The following is a 21,173-nucleotide window of genomic DNA, read 5'->3' as shown; positions in this document are numbered from 1 at the left end:
TTCCTGCTATGCAACAACCCTAATATGTAACAGTGACCCCATCCATGCCCCATTCTGGTCACAGATTTCCTTGCACCTCACAAGTGCGAGTCTGCAAGATTTGGTTTCTTTGTAGTTAACACTTAGCCCTTCCACAGATCTTCTATCCAAGGAGCTCAAAGCCCCACATCAGCCCCTTGGAAGCCAGACGAAGAATGCTTGAAACAGCTACTCAAATCTTTATGCAGCAGAAATGACCTGGTTTGGCCTGACTCAGGCAGGGCTGGGATCTCCCCTGCCACTAGAAACATCAGGGAATTTTGCTTTTACATTTTAAGTGTGATCATCGCAGTCCAGTGATCTTCCAGAAGAGCTCTCCAGCAACCCAGTGCCTCCGAGCACCAAGCTGGGTTTTGAGTCAATGCCGGCAGGAAGTGGAATCCTTCTGTCAAGGCCAGCACCATCTCCTGAAGCATGCATCTGTTCCTACCCTGTACTGAGTTCACCAACCCCTTCATAAGCTGCAAGATGGGCACTGAGTGCAAGCTGATCCTGTACTTACTGAGAGCTTTCAAAACTGCACTAGGAAAGCAAGGTCATGTCTTTGAGGTGATAAAGGGTCATAATGGTTTAGTGATGGAGGCACCAGCCTGAGACTTGGGAGTCCTGGGTTCTTTTCAGCCTCCATCATAGGCTCCCCATGTGACCATGGACAAGCCTGTTAGGGCTGGTTCCAGCTCCATGATTAGCTGCCTAAGCATAAGTCTATTGCAACCTATTGAGCCCCTGAAAAACAAGTAATGGAAAACATGGGTGCATCCTCCTGCTCACTGGGTTGTGCAACTTGGCCTTAAGGCGAAGATGACAACAGGTTACAGAAACAGGCACATTGGTTTTTCCGCAGACTGCAGCAGGGTGGAACAAGAACACACTTAGGCACCACAGCAGTAGAAAGCACGTTAGCCCTTAGTTTCCCCATCTGTACAATGAGAAAATCAACACTGTCCTACCTCATGGGAGCATAGTGAGGACATCTGAGGTGCTCAGATGCTGTGGAAGGGACACTGAAATATCACAGACTGGAAAAGTTGAACAAGATAGACAAGACAGGCTGCTGGCACCTCAGGCCCTCTCAGATAATTCAGGGGAACCCTAACAGCCAGGATGTATTAGCTCTGCCAACTCCACACTGCCAGGGACATCCTCATCTACAGCACTTGGCCACTAGCATAAGAAGTCAAGACGCCAGTGCCACCCTCACCTGAGCACTGAGGTGTCTCCAACAATGAATCCATGACGTAAACACAGGAGAGTAAGGAGGGAGGCCAGCACGCAACCTGTGGAGTGAAGAGCAACAATCAGGAAGGAGAATGTATAGAAGTCAGGTTAGACAGGGAGAATCAGACCTGAACGCAGTATTAGGTGTGAGCGAAACACTGTATTGTATTGTGACACTGTCAGCACCAAGCTAAAGGCCAAGTCACCAATAAATTATTTATAGCACAGCCTACTGTGTAATTTAATCACAACTGAAGTGTACAGATATGGACAGTTACTTGGATACAATGACAACACAACACTATGAATCTCCATTATGAGCTCAGGAATCAGAGCAAGACATTCCAAAACATGCTCTTTCTAGGGAACTTTTCCCATCCCCCATTAAATTTCCCTAAAGCCTCAGAGGTGGGGTGGATTGGGGGCTGAGAATGCAGGCTCAGTTGAAAAGCCTGTTCTCATGCCCCATCCTACTCACCACCCTTGTTCTGAATTATTTCTATCCTCACTTACATCTGATGTTTTCTGTACCCCTTCTCTTTCCTGAGCTAGCATCCCCATGCCTTGTCTATAATTTCCAAATCTAAGATCAGAAGTTTTTTGTACTCTTTGAAACAAGAAATGCCTTTCACTTTACAAGGTGCCACGCAATTTCTGGTTCTATATGAAAAGGTTGCGATTATTACCGAAAAAACTAATCAAGTGAGGAACCTTGCTAAGAGTCTAAGAGAACACAAGACACTGGACCAAGCCAGACATACCCACAATTGTTCACTGCCATGAGATCTCCCACTAGAAGGAAGGGATACGTCAGCATGCTCACGGCAATCTGAAAGCAAGAAGCACCAAACTGAGCCACTCCTGTCCACATATTTTAACTTGAAAAGCATCAAGAAAAACTTGAAGATAAGCAGAAATACGGCATGCAACAACAGCGCAGATTGGAAGCAACTGGCACACTTTGGAAGCGTCTAGGAAGATTTGGGTGCTGTTAAAAATATATTAATAAGCAGTCCAGCAATTTTTAACCTGCTTCATGGAAAAGATTAATGTATTGCACCATTTCTCTAAACGTTACCCTAAGTGATTTCTCCCCACAGAACAGCCTGGCTCCTTGCTTGCAGCCCCTCAACAGCATAGCAGCAGAGCTGTGTTCTATATGTAGACACACACCCCCCCCCCCCCCCCCCCAATTAGATGCGTGTGGGGCCATTTCATTTTTATATTTGTGGCACAGTTGCAGAACAACCTCTCCCACAAGCCTGGCATTCATACAGCCCTTTACTATAGCTTTCAAAGGACTCACTAACTTGGGTAAAACTTACTCCACTGCTCCCCACTAGCAAAGGGCAGGATGACAGATCATAGATCTGATTTTCAGGTGTCGTGAACGTGCCCTACTATGCATGCCCTACTATGCTTGGCACTTCTTCCAATAAATACATGCAAAAATCAGGCCTTATGACTTGTCAGGAAGGTGGACAAACATGTACTCCACTGGAGTTTACATTAGTTTGGTACACTGGTGTATATTAAGCCAGGCTAGAAACAGGAAGACACACGGTTATCACAGGATAATAGGTTAATGAAGGGATGGATGAAGACAGACAAAACCTAAACTGGTGAAACTTACCCTAGTGCAGAGTCTTTCCAACTTCTTTTCAGGGGTCATTCCCCAACAGTTCAGGCTAATTTATCCCAACTCAGAGTGTGTGTAATTGGTTCATCTCCCCCCCCACCCCATAGTGTCATGCCAATTACATTGATGTAAATATGTCTTCCTGATCCACACCTTCAGAGACAAAGCCTCAAATAATTCTCCTAACTCTCATCCTTATGCTACAACAGGCCACTCTTATTACTGGGTTACTGACATCAATGAAAACCTGTAACATCTCATTGCCCAATAGATAAAAAATACTAGCAATTTCTATTTTGGACTTTTGAGGAGATATTGTGATCTTAAAGTCTCAAGTGTGCACATTTGGATCTGTAATGTTTGATGAAAGAGAACCCTGGGATCCCAATCTTCAATCATTTTGAACACTCAATCAAGTGTGGGTCAACAGGATCTAGAATCGCTATGCATTTCTCAAGGTATAGTCCTTACACCAAAGACAAACACCTTTAGGAGCTTACCTCCAGTTACCCAGAAGTAGAAGGGGAGAACTACCCACATACACGACACAACAGCAGTCACACGCACACGTGCATGCCTGCAGCCTCTCTTCCTGGGAACTGCAGTTCATGAGTTCTCATATCATAGAACTGAGGCCAGGAGAAGCGTAGTAACAATTGACCACCTACCCCCATCACAAACTTTGTGTAGCTCCGGATCACAGAGGCTTGGCTGAACTGCAAGGGAGAGGAAAGCATGAGGGGTGAGGGGGAAAACAAAACAAAACAAAAAATACAAAAAAGGGGTCAGGGAAGAAGCAACATCTCATTTTGTCACAAAGTCAGAGTAAGAGTAAGCTTGAGCACTTGAATCACTTGATCAGAAAACCATGGGCATGAGACCGGGTTAGGCCAACAGCAAAGGAGTTAGACCTATTCCCCAGATCAGATGGATCCAGTGTTTCACAGAAAACCCAGCTGATCTCCAGACATTCGTACCACTTGGGATTGAAAACTTGGGCCTGTAGAATCCCAAACTCCAGCCCCAATTCAGTCTCAAACCTGAACTGCAAACCTCAACCTAAATAGGACTCTAGTCATCTTTAGCTGTTGCTTGGGGCCCGAGTCAAAGCCCAATGGTTTCTATGCACACAAGAGCAGGGCCCTCTATCCACTAACCCCTCTGTTTTGAGGTCCAATTATAAACCTGCTGGCTGCAAGAAGCTGAAGCCCTCAGCTGCTCTGGTTTAATACAATAACCACTCACATTGTCATCCACTGCATAGGTGTTGATAAAGTGAGCCAGCAGGTTACAGCACCACAAGAAGACGACATCCCCCAGGAGGTGAGGGACTAAGCCACTGAAAGAGTAAGAATATTAACGTAAGGCAGAGAAAGCCTTCTGGGCTTCCTTCAGTGAGGACATGGGAGCAGTTCTAGTCATGTGAACACAGTGCCAATTGACATGGCAAAATGACTGTTCTGGAAACCACTGGTACGCATAGCTCAGCATAAGGCCCTGCCAACATACCTCCAACCCTGACCTGTAGAGGCCAACCTGGGCAGCAGAGACTCAGTCTTGGCTCTCCCTGCTGATAAAATGACCCAAAGAGGCAAACTGGTACCAAATATAGTGGTTGGTTTTGAAACACTGGTTACATATTCATGCCAGAAAGGCTTTAGCAAATAATTTCAGCCCATTCAGGCCACGGCTAGATGCCTATTTCTCTCCATTCCCAAATGGGTGTGGGTAAGTGTGTGCGTTTAGGCAGGGGAGAGATTGGGGGGGGTGGGGAGGAAGGACCCATTATGTGTTATCTGCTGGAAATCAGACAGTTCAGTTCACGTTGGAGAACATCCCTTTGGCAAATTTCTAATCTCAATAGGGCTCATGGCCTGGTAACTCCCTACTATGATCGTTTCCGACTACGCTTCCCCAATCTTTGCACAAGGCTTCTCCACGATGAAAGAAGCCGTTTTCTTTTCACATTCATTCACTCCTTTCCAGCATCGTCTTCCCACCAGAAGCCCTTTTTATCTGCAAAGTTTCACTAAAAAGGCTCCTTTGGAGGCTTCCTGGCGTTTTGCTGGGACAACCAACTCTGCTCAACCGTGCCAGGGCAAGGAGGCTGATGTTCTGCAGCACTGGAGCCCCCTAGCGGGATGCTCCCTACTTGATCTGAATTAACCAACAAAACCACTTACCAGGGTACTCTAGCACTGGGGCTTGTTAATAGAAAAATTGGGGAGCCTTTACAGAGGCTACACTCTAGCTCAAAGGAATTCATTTAGGGAAACCCTATGGTCTCTTACAGGAAGTCAGACTAGACTATTACTAAGTGCCCTTCTGGCTTTACAACCTATAAGTCTAGGACACAATGAGTCGCTCCTACAGGGAACTTTCCCTTGGCAGCCTGACATTCAAATCAGTGGCGTACAGAATTAGGAAGCGGGTATGCTTGTCTTTATTTTCATCTCTCATTTCAGAGCAGGCCACCACCTGCAGTAGCCTAATAGCACAAACACCGCTGACTCAATTTCTAGCAGACCCTAAAAACATTAACGAGAGTTTGGCGAGGGCACAGAGGGGGTTACTTCCTTATTCGTGTCTTGACGGCATTAGCACCTCTGCCATAACAGCCAGTTAGTAAATTTATGTTTCCTTTCTAGGCACACAACACAAACTTACTACTTTGGTCTGGGTTCTACACTAAAACAGATGCAGTAGCTACTAAAATTTCTCCTTGGTTATTTAAACAAAATCCAAAGTTTTTAATCAAAGCAGATACTCTGAATAGTCCTCTCACAATATGAGCATCTAAAGTAAAGTTAGATACAGAGGCTTAAATTCCTTTGACTATTTTATTCACAGATTATTTATTAAGGGAAATGGACAAACAGCTTGTTGCTTTTTTCAGAGAGGAAAAAACTCCTATTCATTTGCTGAAGCAAGATATAACTCCCCAGAACAATGTGGTTTGCTCCACCTGGTTTTGGTTTTTGCTTTGTATTTTTATTTCTGACAGAACAACTTTGGAGGCTGCATTTACCTTTGCCACCTGTGGCACATGTAGTGATGTAACGGGCAATTAGTCACATCTTACACAAAGAAATAATGCAGGGGGTGTTATAGGGAATGTGATGGCTCAAGTTCTTCAGAGATGGAAAAAGCAAGCTATTTTGGATATCAATGCATTCAGGAGTGCAAACTATGTTGCTCTACCCCACTCAGAAAAAAGAGTCTGGAAAAGTGCCCTAAACAATTGTAAACACAATGCATCTGTGCTTAAGCAGGTGTGATGGAGGAAGAAAATTCCCTATATTAAAAACTACTCTGGTAGTAGCACTCAATGGGCAATAGTCTGCTTGTAGGAACAGATTTTTTGTTAGAAAAGAATTTGATCATTGGGGTTATATTTGTGATCAAGACCATACACTTTCTGATTCTCAACTATTTGGTAAAAGGTGTGAAAGTCTGCATGACACAACATACAAAAGTTGTATTTGCTAGCTTTAGAAATCCTAATGCCCCAAAACATAGTCCAGTACAGTTCACCAAATGGGATCCAAGAAAGGTCACTTTGAGCAGAAGTTTTCACTTAACAATAAGGATCCCATCTCAGAGAAGAGATCAAAGGATTATCCCTCTATCACATGAGTAGTGGGTGCCACTAGTGACAGAGGCAGGGAAAGGGAAACATGGAACTTCAACTAGAACATGGCCTGTAACCAGATAACCTGGCTTAATCCTAGTTAACCTGGGTTAATCTAGCTGGATGCTCTTCCAGGAAGAGAACTTGCTGATGTTACTGCCATGTACAGCTTTCAAGGGGGTTACAAAGAGACGAGCTTAATTGTGAGCAAGGGAGGCAGGGAGGTTCTTTAGAGAAAGAATGCATTTCAATACAGAGAGTTCATGTAGCCACAAACAGGGAAACAGCATTACAGAGTCATATAGATGCTGCTTCAAATTCTCTCCTTTACAGCCTATTTCCTACTGGAGTTGTAGACCACATGTAACTTCAGAGCCCTCCAGAGACTTTTTGGCTTGTGTTAAAGTCCTTCCTGCGAACCATTAAGTTTAATTAGGCTACCAGTGTTTATTTTACATGGAGAATGCATGTGGAGGAAAGGAGCCTAAAAACGCCGTGTATTTGCACAGTTCTGCATTGTGTCTGCACCATTCTGGGTAGGCGCTAAGGAAAGAGGACTGTGAGCTGGCACCAACAGGAGCGTAGCTTCCTCTGACTTACAGGACCTAAGCAAAAGCCCCCCCGCCCCACCGCTTAAGCTCATGAGGTGGAAACCTGTCATCCAGGAAAACAGCAGGAGGAACTTACACTGAGCTGAAGAGCTGAGGGCGCAGGAATTCCTGTGCCTAGACAGAGCAGACGAGGAAAGAGCTGGATGCCTCCTATCCATAAGTGCTTCCACAGGAAAAGATTCTGCCCCTCCCTTCCCAGGGGAGATGGAGTGAGAGACCCACTGCCAGCATCCTTCTCCCCAGCAAAGATTTTTGCATGAACTCTTTTGAACACTCATTAAATCTTGTCCAGTGCAGGGAATTTCTTTGGCCATTTCAACATTTGCCAGGGAAGACCTTCTATATCCCCCCATTTGTCTTAATTTCAGCTCAGATTCCCCATTGTGGTCCCACAGGGAACAAGAAGGTACTTCTGCATTCAAATATACATTTCCACATGGATGGCTATAGTTCTGCTAAGTGATATGACCTCATTTCAGACATTCCTTTTTCCTCCTACGAGGACGCTTCAACAAGAGAAACAGGTTAAGTCCTTTCCTTCTTATTTTGTCCTGACTTAACCACCAAAACCAACAAAACTGTGCACCCACGACAAAGGGACACACTGCAATTTGCATGCAATGAAAGAGATGCATAAATATCACAGGGAAAGTTTAGCACCCAGGTGCAATTAAACTTTGGAACATCTAACAGACAAGACTGCGATAAGATAGGAAAGGTTCCTAGAGACAACAGGTCACCAGGAAGGCCAAGAGAAACTTAAACTGTAATGTGGATGCCATGCAATATACAGGTGGGACAACATCCTAGATCCAAGAAAATAGCTCTGTTCAAACCAGAGCTTAAGTGCATGTGTTGGGCAATTTAATGAATCAAGGCTCAACACAGTCATTTTCACTTGTGAATTCAGACAATTACCATCATTTAAATGATTGGATGAGACAGCCGCAACCATGACAGCTTGCAATCATCAGAGGACCTTACCATTCTTGTTAACCCTGACATGCTGGTCAAATGTCTTGACTTGGGTAATTTCAGCACCAAAATCTTTCCATTCCAAACCCTCTCCTGCAGTTTTAGAGACAATTTTGCTATTATGGGTGTAGTAAAGAAAATGACTTACCTACCACCTGCTGCTTATGCTAGCAATAGGTTCCATTTTATTAGATGTGAAAAGGGGAGAAAGTGTTAATTAAGGGGTTAAGCAAAAATTTATTCTCCGGACTTCCGCTTCAGTTAGATTATTAATTTGTTCTGCTTCATAACGTGGTCAGAAGCGCTTCTGAGCTCTGCCACTGATGTAGAGAATGCTGTTGTCTTAATTCTGCATTTAGGGGAGACTCTTGCACTTATACAGCTCAATCAAACCTACAGCTGCAAGTTCCAAATCAAGAGTGCCCGAGGCACTTGTAACATGCCTCTTCCACAGTCAGTTTTAGTGCAGATAATTGAATTTTGACCGTTCTCCTTATCACTTTTAGATTAAGAAAGAAAAACGTCAAAAACAAGGAAGAAACTCACGTACACGAAGAATCCCAGGATGCCTTCTTCTTTAAAAATCCTGCTGATGGAGCTAAACACACCACTGCCAAAAAAGGGAAACAGATAGTCACAGAGCAACCATGTGCTTTTACAACTACACTTGCAATTAAGATGCTGTTGCCTAGACACCTGCTATCAGCAACCTCCAACACCAGAGAGGAGACTCGCCTCCATTCCTCAGAAATGATTCTCTTGCATGCTCAGCTAGGAATGCTGCTCTATTGAGGTAATGTTATTATTTGGCCCATGGTGCATGTGTTTACAGATAAAAGCAAGCTGTCACTTCTGATGCTGTTTGCTGGCTTATGGTAAATGCAAGACTACCCACAATGGAAGCAGGGCCATACTAATTACAGCTGTGTTTAGAAAGTTGGCCTAGGAAAGCTCCAGCCTGCTTTCCATGACAGGCACAAAGAAATTACTTCTTGTTCAAAACCCAAGTCAGCCCACTGTGCTAAGGTACATATTCAGCATGGATTTGGCTAGCAAACAGGACACCTAACCTCCCTGTTTAGAGAAGCCATGCTACAAGTTACTGTTCAAATACAGTTGTAGCAGGCACCCAGAGTGTCCTCACACATTCGAGTGAAGGGGAACTTTAGTAAGAGGAGCTCCGTGAGCCTCTCTAATTAAAGTGCCCGCAACACCATATGTATTCAGTATCCCACGCTTCAAAATAGTGGTGGAGGCACTTTAACTAAAACTCGGCGAACAAGCTTTAGTTAAAGCACCCCCTTGCGGCATTTTGAATTGTGGGGATGCTGAATACATGCAACGTGGAGGCTGCTGGAGTGTACTAATTAGCACATTCCAGCAGACTTGATTAATCGAGTCTGCTCTGATGCGCGGGAACAGATGTCTGGCACGTATATAGGTGCCCCAAGAGCCAGTCTCCATTTACATTTTCAGATGAAGGATTATAGATTCCTCTGTGAAGAGTGTCATTCTGCCCGTGTCCTACCTATGGCCTTGTGATGACAGCCTTGCAGGAAGTTGTCAGACAAGCCATGCTACCAGTGAGGGCATGAATCAGACACCATCTCGTCCTTTTCACCCCCTTGCTATTATAAAGCATAGTTTGGGTCGCCCATTAAAGGTAAAAACCAAAGCAACTGGAGTGCATCCACCTACAGCACCGTGTCAGCAAGGGATACTGCAGTCACTGCAGAAGCCAGAGGCAGGAGGTTGGGACAAAGGGATACATAGAAGGGAAATGACCTCTGTGTGACCTTAAGTGTTGCTACTTCAGCTTCTCAGCTCAGCAGAAAGAAGGAATAGAGCATAATGCTCCCAACTCCATGTCTGGTGCTTTAAATATTATCGCTTACGTGCCAGAGCTATTTACCTGTACTTGACTTCCCGGCCTACAAACTGGACCATACAGCGCATAGAGATTACTGCAAAGAAAAGCAAAACAAAGGGGTCTATAAGCAGCAGGTTAAGTTGACTTGCCTTCCCTTTAAAAACAAAAAAAAATTAACAGGACTGTGGTCCAGAAGGGAAAGTGACAGGGAAATCAGATGTGTAACTCTCATTGTCTACCTTCATCAGCATGAGCACCTGAAAAAAGTAGTCCTAACCACCCAAGCCTAACAGAAGTGAGGGATCCCAGGTCATCACCCAAACCCAGAACTCACTGTATAAGCTACCAAGCAAGTAATAAGAGAGTCTCATTTCTCAGCTTTTTGACTATCCTATCAGGATGCCATGTATTATCTCCCTCTCTCTAATGCTAGTAGCTCATGCTCTTCTCCTAGGTTCATGTTCTAGGAACCATTTTTAGTTAGAAAGAAATACCTTAAAATGATTAAAAGAGAACAGCTGTGTAACAGATGCGTAACAGGCAGTCACAAGCTGTCATGACAGGCAAGAGCATGCTACAGACCAAAGGAACCAGGCTTACCGTGTAAGGGGTGAGAAATAACACGGGACACGCACTGCATCAGCATCTCGTGAGAGGTCTGGGGGAAAAACAAAACCCAAACCCAACATGTTAAAAGCCACAAACCAGCTGGCTGCATTATAAGGAATGGGCAGTTGCATGCTGATTGTAAGATTCAGTTGCAGTGATAGGACATCAAAGAATCACAGAAAACAAGAATCCAAGGGGTTTAGTCCAACCACTAGCTCAAGGCAGGATGAATTAACTGATGTCTGTCTAGTCCACTGCTAAAACCTTCCAATGATGGAGACTTCTCGGCAGCCCATTCTAGCGCTTAACTAGTGCTTAAACATTACAGTGTTTTTCCTGTCCAACTTAAAGCTCCTTTGTCACAATTTAAAATTGGTGACCAAAGAGAAACAATGGTTTGTGGGTTAAACAGACTTATTTCCTCACTCAGGAGGATGATCTTATGCCGACTGTAATTATGCTTAATTTTGCAAAGCTTTCTGGAGCCAAAGGAATGGAGATCTAGTCCTGTGAAGAACATCTGCATCATACACCACATCCTTGAGATGAAGACAACACCACACTCCCCCTCCCACACAAAAACCCCACCTTTCAAACACAGTCAGCTATTGGGTGTTTGGTGGAGGTCTTTTCCTGTCTGTTCTTGCACCTGTCATCAGATTTCCTCTTTGGCTCTATAAGTGTCAAGACCTGGATATTGGGTGAAAGAGACTGAGACACATCCTTTCCTCCTTATTAGAGGTATCAGGTTTAAAGGATTTGCAGAACTCAGTCTACACTAAACTGACCATGGTAAGCCTCTCAGTACTATTTGTATTAAATATTTAAATAGCCAGGTCCAGAGGGACACCCCTGTTCAGCATCAATATCTTGGTATATGTTGAGGATTTTCCTGAATAACTTTACCCATACCAGATCTGCATACTTGCTGAGCCTCTAGGGCATCTATCTCCATTGTAAACTCTCTAGATTATTTATTAACATGCAATATTCATAAGATGAGATGCTCTCAAACCCTGTACTTGATAAAGGTTTAATGAGGAGAAAATACTCTGCAGGTTCCCACCTCTTTCATGACTTTCCTGAGGGAAGTCTTCATATCATCCTTGTTAGAAACATGTTCCATGTCCTCCAAAGGAAAGGCCTGGATGGAGAGAGATTAATCAAATTAAATGTCTCCACAGATGCCCACCTATGAGCCCCAGCAGCTGATGCCAGAAGCAAATGGTAACTGCTCTGTGCTCAGAACTAACCACAAAAATCAACAACGGCTTGATCAAAATCAGAAAAGCTCATTCTCTATCGAGCATGCAAAGGAATTTTAAGGTCACTGATCAGCTCTTGAAGCATTACCAATGCCTTGCTACGGCAAGCTTCTGCTAGCTAAAATTTGGATATATGGGCATTTTTCATGACTTAATGATAACTGGTATAACAACAGGATGAGCCCAGAGCTCCAAGCCTCTCCCCACTGTTCTTGTCGCATGTCTGCAAGAAACAGCCTAGATTTTGCCCTTAGGGTTACGACTCACCCCAGTCTCTCCACCTCAGAACATGGTCAGTAGAAGTCTGCTGGTTTGTGATATACACACCTTCGGTTTGCAAAATATTATAGATCTTCAGTTCTATAGAGGCTAAACACCTCAAGGCACCCTTGAAAAATGCCAGCTCTTTGCTTTTACTCATTTCTTAACTACAGAAAAGTAACAGTAATTCTTCCATTGCTGTGGGCTTCCTAAGACCTTTGTAGGTCAGAGTGTTTTAATGCTCTAGATTCCCATTCAAAATTTCTGGGTTTACTAATATTTCACAGCACCTTAAAAAGGGTTTCATGGCATATCAAGGTGTCAGGGCATCTCAGCTGAGAATCAATGCTCTAGAGATTAGTTTCCTCTCAGATATATGAATGACTATTGTCTGGTGTAGGACATTCCTGATATTTGATTTAAGAATCAGCTTGCTGCCTAGGTTGTCACATGATAAAAATACAAAAATACATTCATACCAAATACCATGGTTCAAATAAACATGATAAAACTGGACATAACTTGACATTACCTGTGAAGACACTGAACACCACAACAGGAAATCCAAATCTTTGTATGACACACAGGAGGCACATGTACCTGTTCATTAATGTGTTTTTGCTACTGCATATTAAAAAAGGTGGTACCTCTAATGTGAGGTACTAAATAACTGTGCATTAGGCTGCCCTAATGCACAGTAGTGAAAGCACATGCTTTATAGTGATGGTTAATCCACAGTAGCCTAATTTTATTGTGCGTTAGCATATTAGCATGGTTTTTGACGTGACGCTGTAATGTGCGGTAAAATAAGGCTACTGTGCATTAAAGCGCACTTGTACATATGGCAAGGGTACCCCAAAGTTAATCCCAATTGGTGTATCCAAGACAACTGGCACTCCAGGCCTGGGTGCAGGAGGATTACCAGGATTCGATGATGGCTATTCTGGTGGGTTATGATGCCACTTGGACAGAGAAACCTGGGCTACAATCAACAGGATGGAAAACAGGGCAGATGGAGAAAAGGGGGTATGATGTTTTCTTACAATCTCACCAGGAACAGAGATTCTCTAACTCCGGGGCACAGGACTGGAAGGGGGCCCTGGGCCACAGAGTCTAGTCCCCTGCATTCACAGGCAACCATCAACCAAATTGTTAAACGTGCTTCCAAGGAGCTCAAGTTTTTCAGCTGGAAGCTGAAGTAGTTTCCATGTAACCAGAGAGCATTTTTTAGAGCTGGCTAGAACTCACTGCTGCTCAGCAAAGCTCACAGCGCTCTCAGCCAGATGGATCAGTGCTCCTCAGATGCATGTCACACAGGCTTACTGCTATAAAGAACCAATGCTATTCCAACAGCACTTGATTTGTGCAGCTTTAACACCCAGTGTGTTAATTTATAAAAAGCAAATTCACACTTTACCTTCTTCACACTCCCCCGGGTGATTGTGGATAAAGTGCTAGAGAGAATTCGAGGCGTAAGACCACGGAAGAGTCCTGTTTTCCCATCCACTTTGACAATGTGTCTGGCTGGGTAAAAAAACATTACACTTGTGTCAGTCATGATTGAAGCACCTTACCAGAGAAGAGTGTAGCACAACACCTCTGCAGCCTTGCTAACTCCCACTCTAAGCAGCACCAGGACCTTGAATCTGCTTGAATGATACAGCATGGGACCACAAGTGATTTACTGAGAAGACCCAAATAAGCTTCATAACCAATGTAAAAGATTTGGACAGCACCAAGTCATAAAAGATCCTTTAGCATTTTCTTCTGCAAGAGATGAAGCACTGGCCATAATGCCCTGGACTAATTCTAATTTTTTGAGTGTGTTCTGCCAGTCTGAAAGAGTTACAAGAGCTTTTGAATGGAAGAATTTCTTATTTGCTATGTAGCAGTTTCCTCCTTCCACCCTAGGGTAGTTAGTATGGGAAGTGGGTAGTAACAGTGCTGGCACAGAACTCAGGAGAGCCAGGCTCCATTCCCTGCCCTGCCACCAACTTTCTATATGACCTCAGAAAGTCATCTGGTCGGGACAGGCTACAGAGACTTGAAGAAAAAATAAATAAATAAAAAAAATCAATGGAAATTTGGTACCTAAATATATTTGTGGATATTGACCTCCATTTCCCAGTCAGTTAAATGGAGATAATAGCACTGCCCTCTACCAGAAGGGAATTGCAAGGGTAATACATTAAAGACTGCAAGGCACTTGATAACACAAAAAGCGGGGGCCAAATAGGCAAGCAAGGTAAGCTGGCAGTTTGCTTAATTCTTTGAACAAAATGTGTTCTGTCAGATTTCTGTCACTGCACAGCAGAGGATCCTAGATCATCTGGGAAGAGAAGCAGCACACTGATGCTATACTTGGTTTCATTGCAGTTCATCAAAAACCAGCTGACCAAATATTTAAGCATACTGCTCCCAGAACCCCATTCCTTGCTTGTAAAAAGCTATGCTTGTTCTCTGGTGCAGATCACATGGATTCCTTCCCCCGTCCTCCTCCAGGAAATCAAACACTACGTACATATTTATGAAAATACATCATCCACCACTGAAAGGTGTTACGGGAAAACTGGTACATCACAAACTTCCAGCGCCAAGGAAACACAAACCTTTTACTTTGTTACTGTGCTTTGTATTCTATCCCCATCAGTTAACAGGCATTTCAGCTCAGGTTTCAGGACTCTAGCTCTCTTGGCTCTTCCCTTTAAAAATAGTTTTCTCTAGAAGGATTATGAGCCTTTCACAAAGGACAAAGAGCAATAAGTCCAAGGCCACTGAGAAATTCACTATCAGCACTGAGATTAGGATGTAGGAGTTTCTAACCCAAGCTGTTCTCTTACTGCTATGCTTCTAAAGAAAAATGTAACTTTTTTTCTCCCAGTATCTTACCCTGTCCTGCTTGTCTATTCTTTTTCTTGTATATATCTGTTCTTTTAAAGCTCCCAGCTACAGTACTAAAGCACACCTGGGGCTCAAGTTACCACACAGCTATACTGTGAAGTGTTGGGAGGAGTTTAAATACCCCTTATAGACATGCTAAAGCCTTCAATCAGAACTACAGCTGGTTATAAGCCATACTCATTCTCATCTACACTAAAAAAAAAAAGCAAAAAAGTACTTTTAAGTGGACCTGGGAATGACAGGATTAAGTAACCTGATTAAACAAAGACCAGACCTTAATGGAAGGCCATCTCCACAATCTCAACCTCAACTCCTTAGTAAAAGTGCAGTCATCCAAGTCTTTTAGATTCAGCTCTTACCACGTATCTCTCCTGCTTCTTGTAACAATTGTAACGTAAATCTGGCTGAAGATCTGGACAAAAATATCGAGGCAGCAATTAGTCAAAATATTTTAGGTCTCATCTAAGAAAATGACTGAACTATCGGCAAAGAATCCTCTAAGGGTTGCCAAGATGCAAGAAGCAGAAACACTGGTATTTATCAGAAATAAAACAGAACCGTTTCAGGATGCTTTTGTATTACAGCCAGCGCTGAGTACACAATAGTTTTAGCCAATTTAAATAGATTCTTAATTCTTCACACCTTCCCTTCCAGAACAGTGTTATGCTTTCACCAAAACATGCTCACCATAAGTGAAAAAGCCAGGTAGGTACAACACTTTTCTTCCCAGTACATTTCTCCCAAGGGTTGGAGGTAGAGGCTCATGTCCCACCTTCAAAAGAAACACAAGTCAGCGACTGTTTCTTACAGGGCTGCCCCAAAAGCTGCTGGATTATAAGAACTGCTCATGTGTAACACGTGCTACTCTTCTCCACTCCCCTACTGACGTGAAGCTAAGTGTAAGGACACCACTCCCCCTCGCCCTCTTACTGTTGAGCACCCTCCCCTTCAACTCCCCATCAAGGATCCTCTAGAGCAGCGGTTCTCTGCCGTTTTTGTTATATTTGTAAACATCGATGGCCAGTCCCAACCCGGTGCCCTTCACTCCTGACCTACTGCCCCAGCGTAGGGGGCAGGGGGAGCCCCAAGCCGCTTGAAACTCTACCAGTCTGCAAGGGAAAAGCCACGGTTCCCCCCATGTTTCTCTCCTGCCGAGGAGAATCCATTCTTAAAGTTCATTCACGACCCTTTCACCTATTCTTGCGACCCGCGGGTTGAGAAACCCTGCTCCGGTGCTTTCACACGCTCTCATCCTCCCAAGCAATCCCATCAGCCCGCCGCTCAGCAAGGCCAGGCTCCCTCGCGCCACCTCGCCATCCCCATTCGAGGCACCTTACGGACCGCATTGGAGACGCCGCTCTTTGAGGGGCAGCTCCCCCCAGCCCCATCTCTACATTACATACATCACGCGCCACACCGGCAAGTCGCGCAATAAACCCAGACCGGCCACGTGAAGAGCAGGTTGGCGACCGAGGCGGCGCTTGACAGCGCTCCAGAGCTGGTTTCTCCAGCTCAACAGGGGCCAAACCTCAGGGACCAGAGAGCGCCTCCCCAAGGGGCAAGTGAGTGGCTCAGCTCCTGCTGCACCCCAGCCCTCTGCAGTGCGCCCCCTCCCGGCCACCGGCCACCGTCCTCTAGGCCCCTCCCGGCCACCGTCCCCACCCCGTACCTGCACCAGCAGCTTGACATACAGCAGCGGGTGGCTCAGCGCCGTGAAGCCGGCGCCCAGCACCACGAACAGCGCGTCGGCGCCCTCCGCGGGGCCCACCAGCTCCGGCCGCCCCCCCGGCCCGGGGGTGGCGGCGGGGGAATAAAGGGCGGCCATCCCCACAGCCACAACCCGGGCGCTTCCGGGTGCGACGCAGGAAAGGGGCGGGGCGTTTGCGTCATCACGTCACCCTCCCTCCAACCCCATCAGGGGAAGGGAGTCTTGGGGGAGGTAGTGGGCGATACCATTCTGCCGGGGGGGACGGGACGGGACATTGCATGCCATAGGCAGGAGGGCGCATGCGCTGGTGGGATGATGCGGCACGTGCTGCATCTCCCGCCACGTGTCCGCGGGCCACGTGCGGGGCCGGCCCCAGCCCCGCCGCTGGCACTTCCCCTTTGCCCGGGGGGAGGAGCGTGGGCGGTCTCAGGCGGGGCAGCCAGAGCCGCGGCATGGAGGGGCAGCGGGCGGCCGGGGCCAGGCTGGTGGCTGCCTTCGAGGCGCCCAGGTAAGGGGCCCCGGGGCAGCCTGGCCCTGAGAGGCCGAGGGCTGCGAGGGGGAGAGGAGCAGCGGAAAAGCCCCTGGGTGATCCCGCTCCCGTGACACGGGCCGGCTTGACGCCTAGGGGTAGCGCGCGCTTCGTGCCTACAGAGCCGCGGTAACCAGGATCAGGGAGCTGTTGAGGCATCAGCTGCATTTGGAGGGACAACATAGCACAAAACAGGGATGGGTGCGGACGTCGGAGGCTCCAAAGGAGGGCACTGAGGGGGGATGCTGGACAGCGAGCACTGGTCCTCAAACCTGGGGAATTTCCACCCAGAGACCTGGATGGACCAGGGACAGGGAAACAGCCCGCAGGAGTCCCCTTCCTGGCCCAGTAGATGATGACCAGCTTGGTAAGGGCTAGGAGGAGGCTGACCAGGAGGTCCCAGGGCTTGCTGGGGCTGCGGACAGGGAGTGTGTAAATGCAAAGGTGCGTGGAGTCGTGCAGACGCAACCTCTGGAGCAGGCGAAGGGGCTGCAGCCTGCTGCGCTCCAGGTGGGCGTGTGTCAGGGCCTCCCTCTGCTCACAGAAGGGGCAGGTGTCAGGGGAGTCCATGACGTGCACCAGAGACATGGAAGAGCTGCCAGCTGAGGTCCCCTGTCGCTCCTGGGATCAGAGTGGGCTGCTGTGTGACACGGGAGATCGGGCAAGATGGACCTATGGTCTGACTTGGTCAATGGCAATTGATCTTCTCACCCCCCACCCTGCTGTGCTACCCATGATGACGTCCCCAACTCTGTCCATAACTGGCCATAGCCCAGTGAGCTGGATGCAACAGCTCTGTGGACTGGATTTAGCCCACAGGCTGTATTTGTGACACCGTTGACTCAAAAGAGGGGTTGATACTCATAAATAGTCTCAACAGAGGGGTTGGTGAGTGCCTGCATCTTTCTCTGTGTCTTCAAGCTTTATCCTACCCCTCATTACTATAGGATCTGGTCACTCCACATACAACTCATAGCAGTAGCCAAGTCCCTACCAGGCTTCAAGAAGACGTTGAAACTAATGACTCCCTTTGCAATTTTCAAACATTGTCCAGAGAGTATGAGGAAATTCATATCGGCATCAAGAGTATTGTTCTTGGGGAACGGCATCTGTTTCAAAGAGGAAGGTTTTGCAGCACTTCCTTAAGGCATCCAGGCTCCAGATTCGCCTGCTTTCCCTTTGGAAATTTGCTCCAGAACTAGATCCCTTCAACAGAAAATGCTTTGTTCCCATCCCTCCCATGCATTGTCTTGGTCTTTGCGATGAACATTACCCCAGGGGAACAGAGCCCCCATGCTAGTTCGTAGATCAAAAACTACTCTCTGATTGTAGCTGACTTGATCTTTTCATCCAATTTGCTGCTGCAGCAATTTTTTGTTTATCTTGAGCTTGTGAGACTCTTTGTTAAAGGAAATAAAAGTGACATTTGTGGCTTCTTTGGAAGATGGGGAAGCTAGAAACAGATACCAAGTCTGACTTGGGAACAAAGAGGGGGCTTTAGGCAGAACTGGCTCATGTCATAGTGCAAACAGAAATGGAGAAGTTCCACTCCTGAGCTCAGCACTAGGTGTGCGCAGGCTCCAGGGTGTAACAGTGTGAAGGGGCCAGCTGCCTTAGAGAGAAAGGCAAGTCTTTTTGTTTCTTGATGCAAGGACATTGGATACATACGTGTGAAAAGATGTGCACATGGGACTTGCACGTGAGTTTGTGCATGCCAGGGGTTTGTGCACAAGGATGCGTGTATGGGCAAGAGTGTATGCTTGTCTTGGTTTGTGCCTGAGGATACATACTAGTATGAGTGCCTGAGAGAAAGGGGAAGTCAAGAGGTATTTGCATGATCAAAAGTAGGCACAGGGGGGGTTCTGCCAGTGGCAGTGGGTGTGTGCACCCTGACATGCAGGCATGAAGTTCAACAAAGATCAGTGCAAAGCGCTGTGCTTAGGAAGAAAGCGTCTAATGCACAAATACACAGGGAATGACTGGCTCGGCTGCAGTACTGCAGGAAGGATTTAAGGGGCTTATATTGAATCACAAGCTGAATAAAAGTCATCAATGTTATTGTTGCAAAAAAGCTAATAGCCAGCTGGGAAGCGGTAACAGAAGTGTTCTCTGTAAGTCACCAGCAGGGATTCGTTCTGTCTTGTCAACTTTGCTGAAGTTTCATATGGAGGTCTGTGTCCAGCTGGAGCAAGGAAATACGTGGACAAATTTGAGTGAGTACAGAAGAGAGCAGCAAAACAACTAAAGGTCTAGAAAACAAGACAGATGAGGAAAGGTTGGAAGAGCTGCAATTTTTTAGTCCAGAGAAGAGAAGCCAGAGGGAGGATTTGGTAACAGTCTTTAAACATAGGGTTGTTATGAAGAAGACAGTGACCAGTTGTTCTCTGCCTGCAGAGGACAGGACTAAAAGTGGTGGGCGGACATTGTGATGAGGGAGATTTAGGTTAGATTTTGGGAAGAACTTTGTGAGGGAAGTTAAGTCCTGGAGCAGATGCCTAGAGACAAACACTTACATGCAGTGCTTTAGCTACAGGCAATTGCACCTAGAGGAGGGCGTTAGACTAGACGTTCTCTCTGGGTCCTTGACAGCTTTAATTCTCTGTGGTTCTGTAAAAGATGGCCCTGCTGCCAGCCTGGGAAGGAGGTGTGAAGGGAAGGACATGCTTGTCCGAGACGTGTACAGGTATGGCTGTGTGCTGCAGTGAGGGGGTGCTTCACAAAAGGCTTAATAACTATGGAAAGCTGCAGGAAGAGAGATGTAGGGTCTGCAGGAAGAAGCATTGCATGTGGCCGGAAGTATGTGGAGCATGGATATGCTTGTGTGTTCAGAAGATGGAGAGCCTAGGTGTGTGGAGTCCTTTTCTCTGCACTAGTATGGACCGGGATCCCACGGGAAGGGGTGAACTACCCTGCAGAGAAGTGTTTGCATAGCATGCTTTGAATCCTGCTGGGGAGAGGAGCTTTAAGATGGAGCCAGGATGGCCTAGGTATTAGCAGGGACTGCTCAGGGCGTGTGATGAATCAACAACACCTTTTCTGCCTTCTCATTTGACGTGCACTAGCCATCACTAGGTCCCCAGGGATAGTAGCTATTCCGTGTGCCTTGTATCAGTGCTCTACCCCCTTGGATCTTTCATCGTCGCCCCGACCCTAGTAGCTGAGCTCTCTACAGGTCTCAGAGCTGTGCCAGCAGGGCAGGGTTTCTAAGGGAGGTTGGAGGGGTCACAGGCAGGCAGCCTATGGGTTTGTGGGGTGCCATAGGTAGGCGGAGGTGGATGGAGCTGGTTGTTGGGAAATATACCCGTACGGGGTGTGGGGCTTTGCTAATGAGACTGCTTTGCTGATTTCGTGCTCCTAGGTCACCAGAACCCCACAGAACTGCTGGCAAGGATCGGATCCATCCCCAGACAAAACCCAGAGCACCCCCGCCATTGCCACCCATGGCAGAGGGGAAAGCTTCAACCAAGACAGGAAAGTGTGGAGCAGAGCAGGAACACCAGCCAGAGGGACATCAGCTCCCCCCAAGGGCTCTCCAGCCACCTCAGGACATGACAGTGATTCCACAGCTGCCTCAGGCTCAGAAAGGGCTCAGCATCAAGTGCCTCAGGTCCTTCCGGAACAAGATTACGGGGGACAGCTGGAGGAGGCAGCAGAGTGTGGAGTCCCAGCCAGGCAGCGAGTTGGGCTCTGAAGGCGACAAGAACCAGGTTATTTAATGCTTGAGGCTCAGCTCAGGGTCTTTGGTCAGAGACAGGGCTTCTGCCCCAAGTCTCTATGTAACCGTGGGCCTGCCATTTCCCTTCTCTCAGTCCCAGTTTTGTGTTCAGCAAGGCTGATCTTTTCAGAACCCAGGACCTGATCCTTACAGAGGCGACTGGAGAAGTGGCCAAACATTGCTGAGAAATGCACAGTTCCTG

The 21,173-nt window shown here is 46.6% G+C and overlaps 2 protein-coding genes across 7 annotated transcripts in view; one reads left to right on the top strand and one right to left on the bottom strand.

Moving 5' to 3' along the window:
• Positions 1-16,919, bottom strand: part of MTCH1 (mitochondrial carrier 1) — a 17,828-nt gene extending 909 nt beyond the window's left edge. The window contains exons 1-11 of one of the 3 annotated variants that reach the window (XM_006025265.3): positions 16,689-16,844; positions 15,707-15,791; positions 13,536-13,642; positions 11,659-11,736; positions 10,584-10,641; positions 10,026-10,077; positions 8,664-8,723; positions 4,142-4,235; positions 3,565-3,612; positions 2,019-2,086; positions 1,241-1,316 (exon numbers count right to left, since the gene is read on the bottom strand). In XM_006025265.3, coding sequence (XP_006025327.1) covers positions 1,241-1,316; positions 2,019-2,086; positions 3,565-3,612; positions 4,142-4,235; positions 8,664-8,723; positions 10,026-10,077; positions 10,584-10,641; positions 11,659-11,736; positions 13,536-13,642; positions 15,707-15,791; positions 16,689-16,844 — 882 coding nt within the window. Of the gene's footprint in view, positions 1-1,240; positions 1,317-2,018; positions 2,087-3,564; positions 3,613-4,141; positions 4,236-8,659; positions 8,724-10,025; positions 10,078-10,583; positions 10,642-11,658; positions 11,737-13,535; positions 13,643-15,706; positions 15,792-16,688 lie in introns of all 3 variants that reach the window. The other 2 variants (XM_025206007.1, XM_025206008.1) reach the window with 2 other exon arrangements.
• A 226-nt stretch (positions 16,920-17,145) lies between these two features.
• The window catches only part of FGD2 (FYVE, RhoGEF and PH domain containing 2), a 20,685-nt gene continuing 16,657 nt past the window's right edge, over positions 17,146-21,173 (top strand). For 3 of the 4 annotated variants that reach the window (XM_006025261.3, XM_006025262.3, XM_014520677.2), the window contains exons 1-2: positions 17,146-17,235; positions 20,615-20,963. In XM_006025261.3, coding sequence (XP_006025323.1) covers positions 17,180-17,235; positions 20,615-20,963 — 405 coding nt within the window. In that variant the 5' untranslated portion in view covers positions 17,146-17,179. Of the gene's footprint in view, positions 17,236-17,568; positions 17,624-20,614; positions 20,964-21,173 lie in introns of those variants that run through there. The other variant, XM_025206002.1, reaches the window with a different exon arrangement.

The sequence above is a fragment of the Alligator sinensis genome, unplaced genomic scaffold (assembly GCF_000455745.1).
Source record: "Alligator sinensis unplaced genomic scaffold, ASM45574v1 scaffold872_3, whole genome shotgun sequence".
Lineage (NCBI taxonomy): Eukaryota > Metazoa > Chordata > Crocodylia > Alligatoridae > Alligator > Alligator sinensis.
Note: the sequence above shows the minus strand (reverse complement) of the source record. Positions and strands in the feature narration are given on the sequence as shown.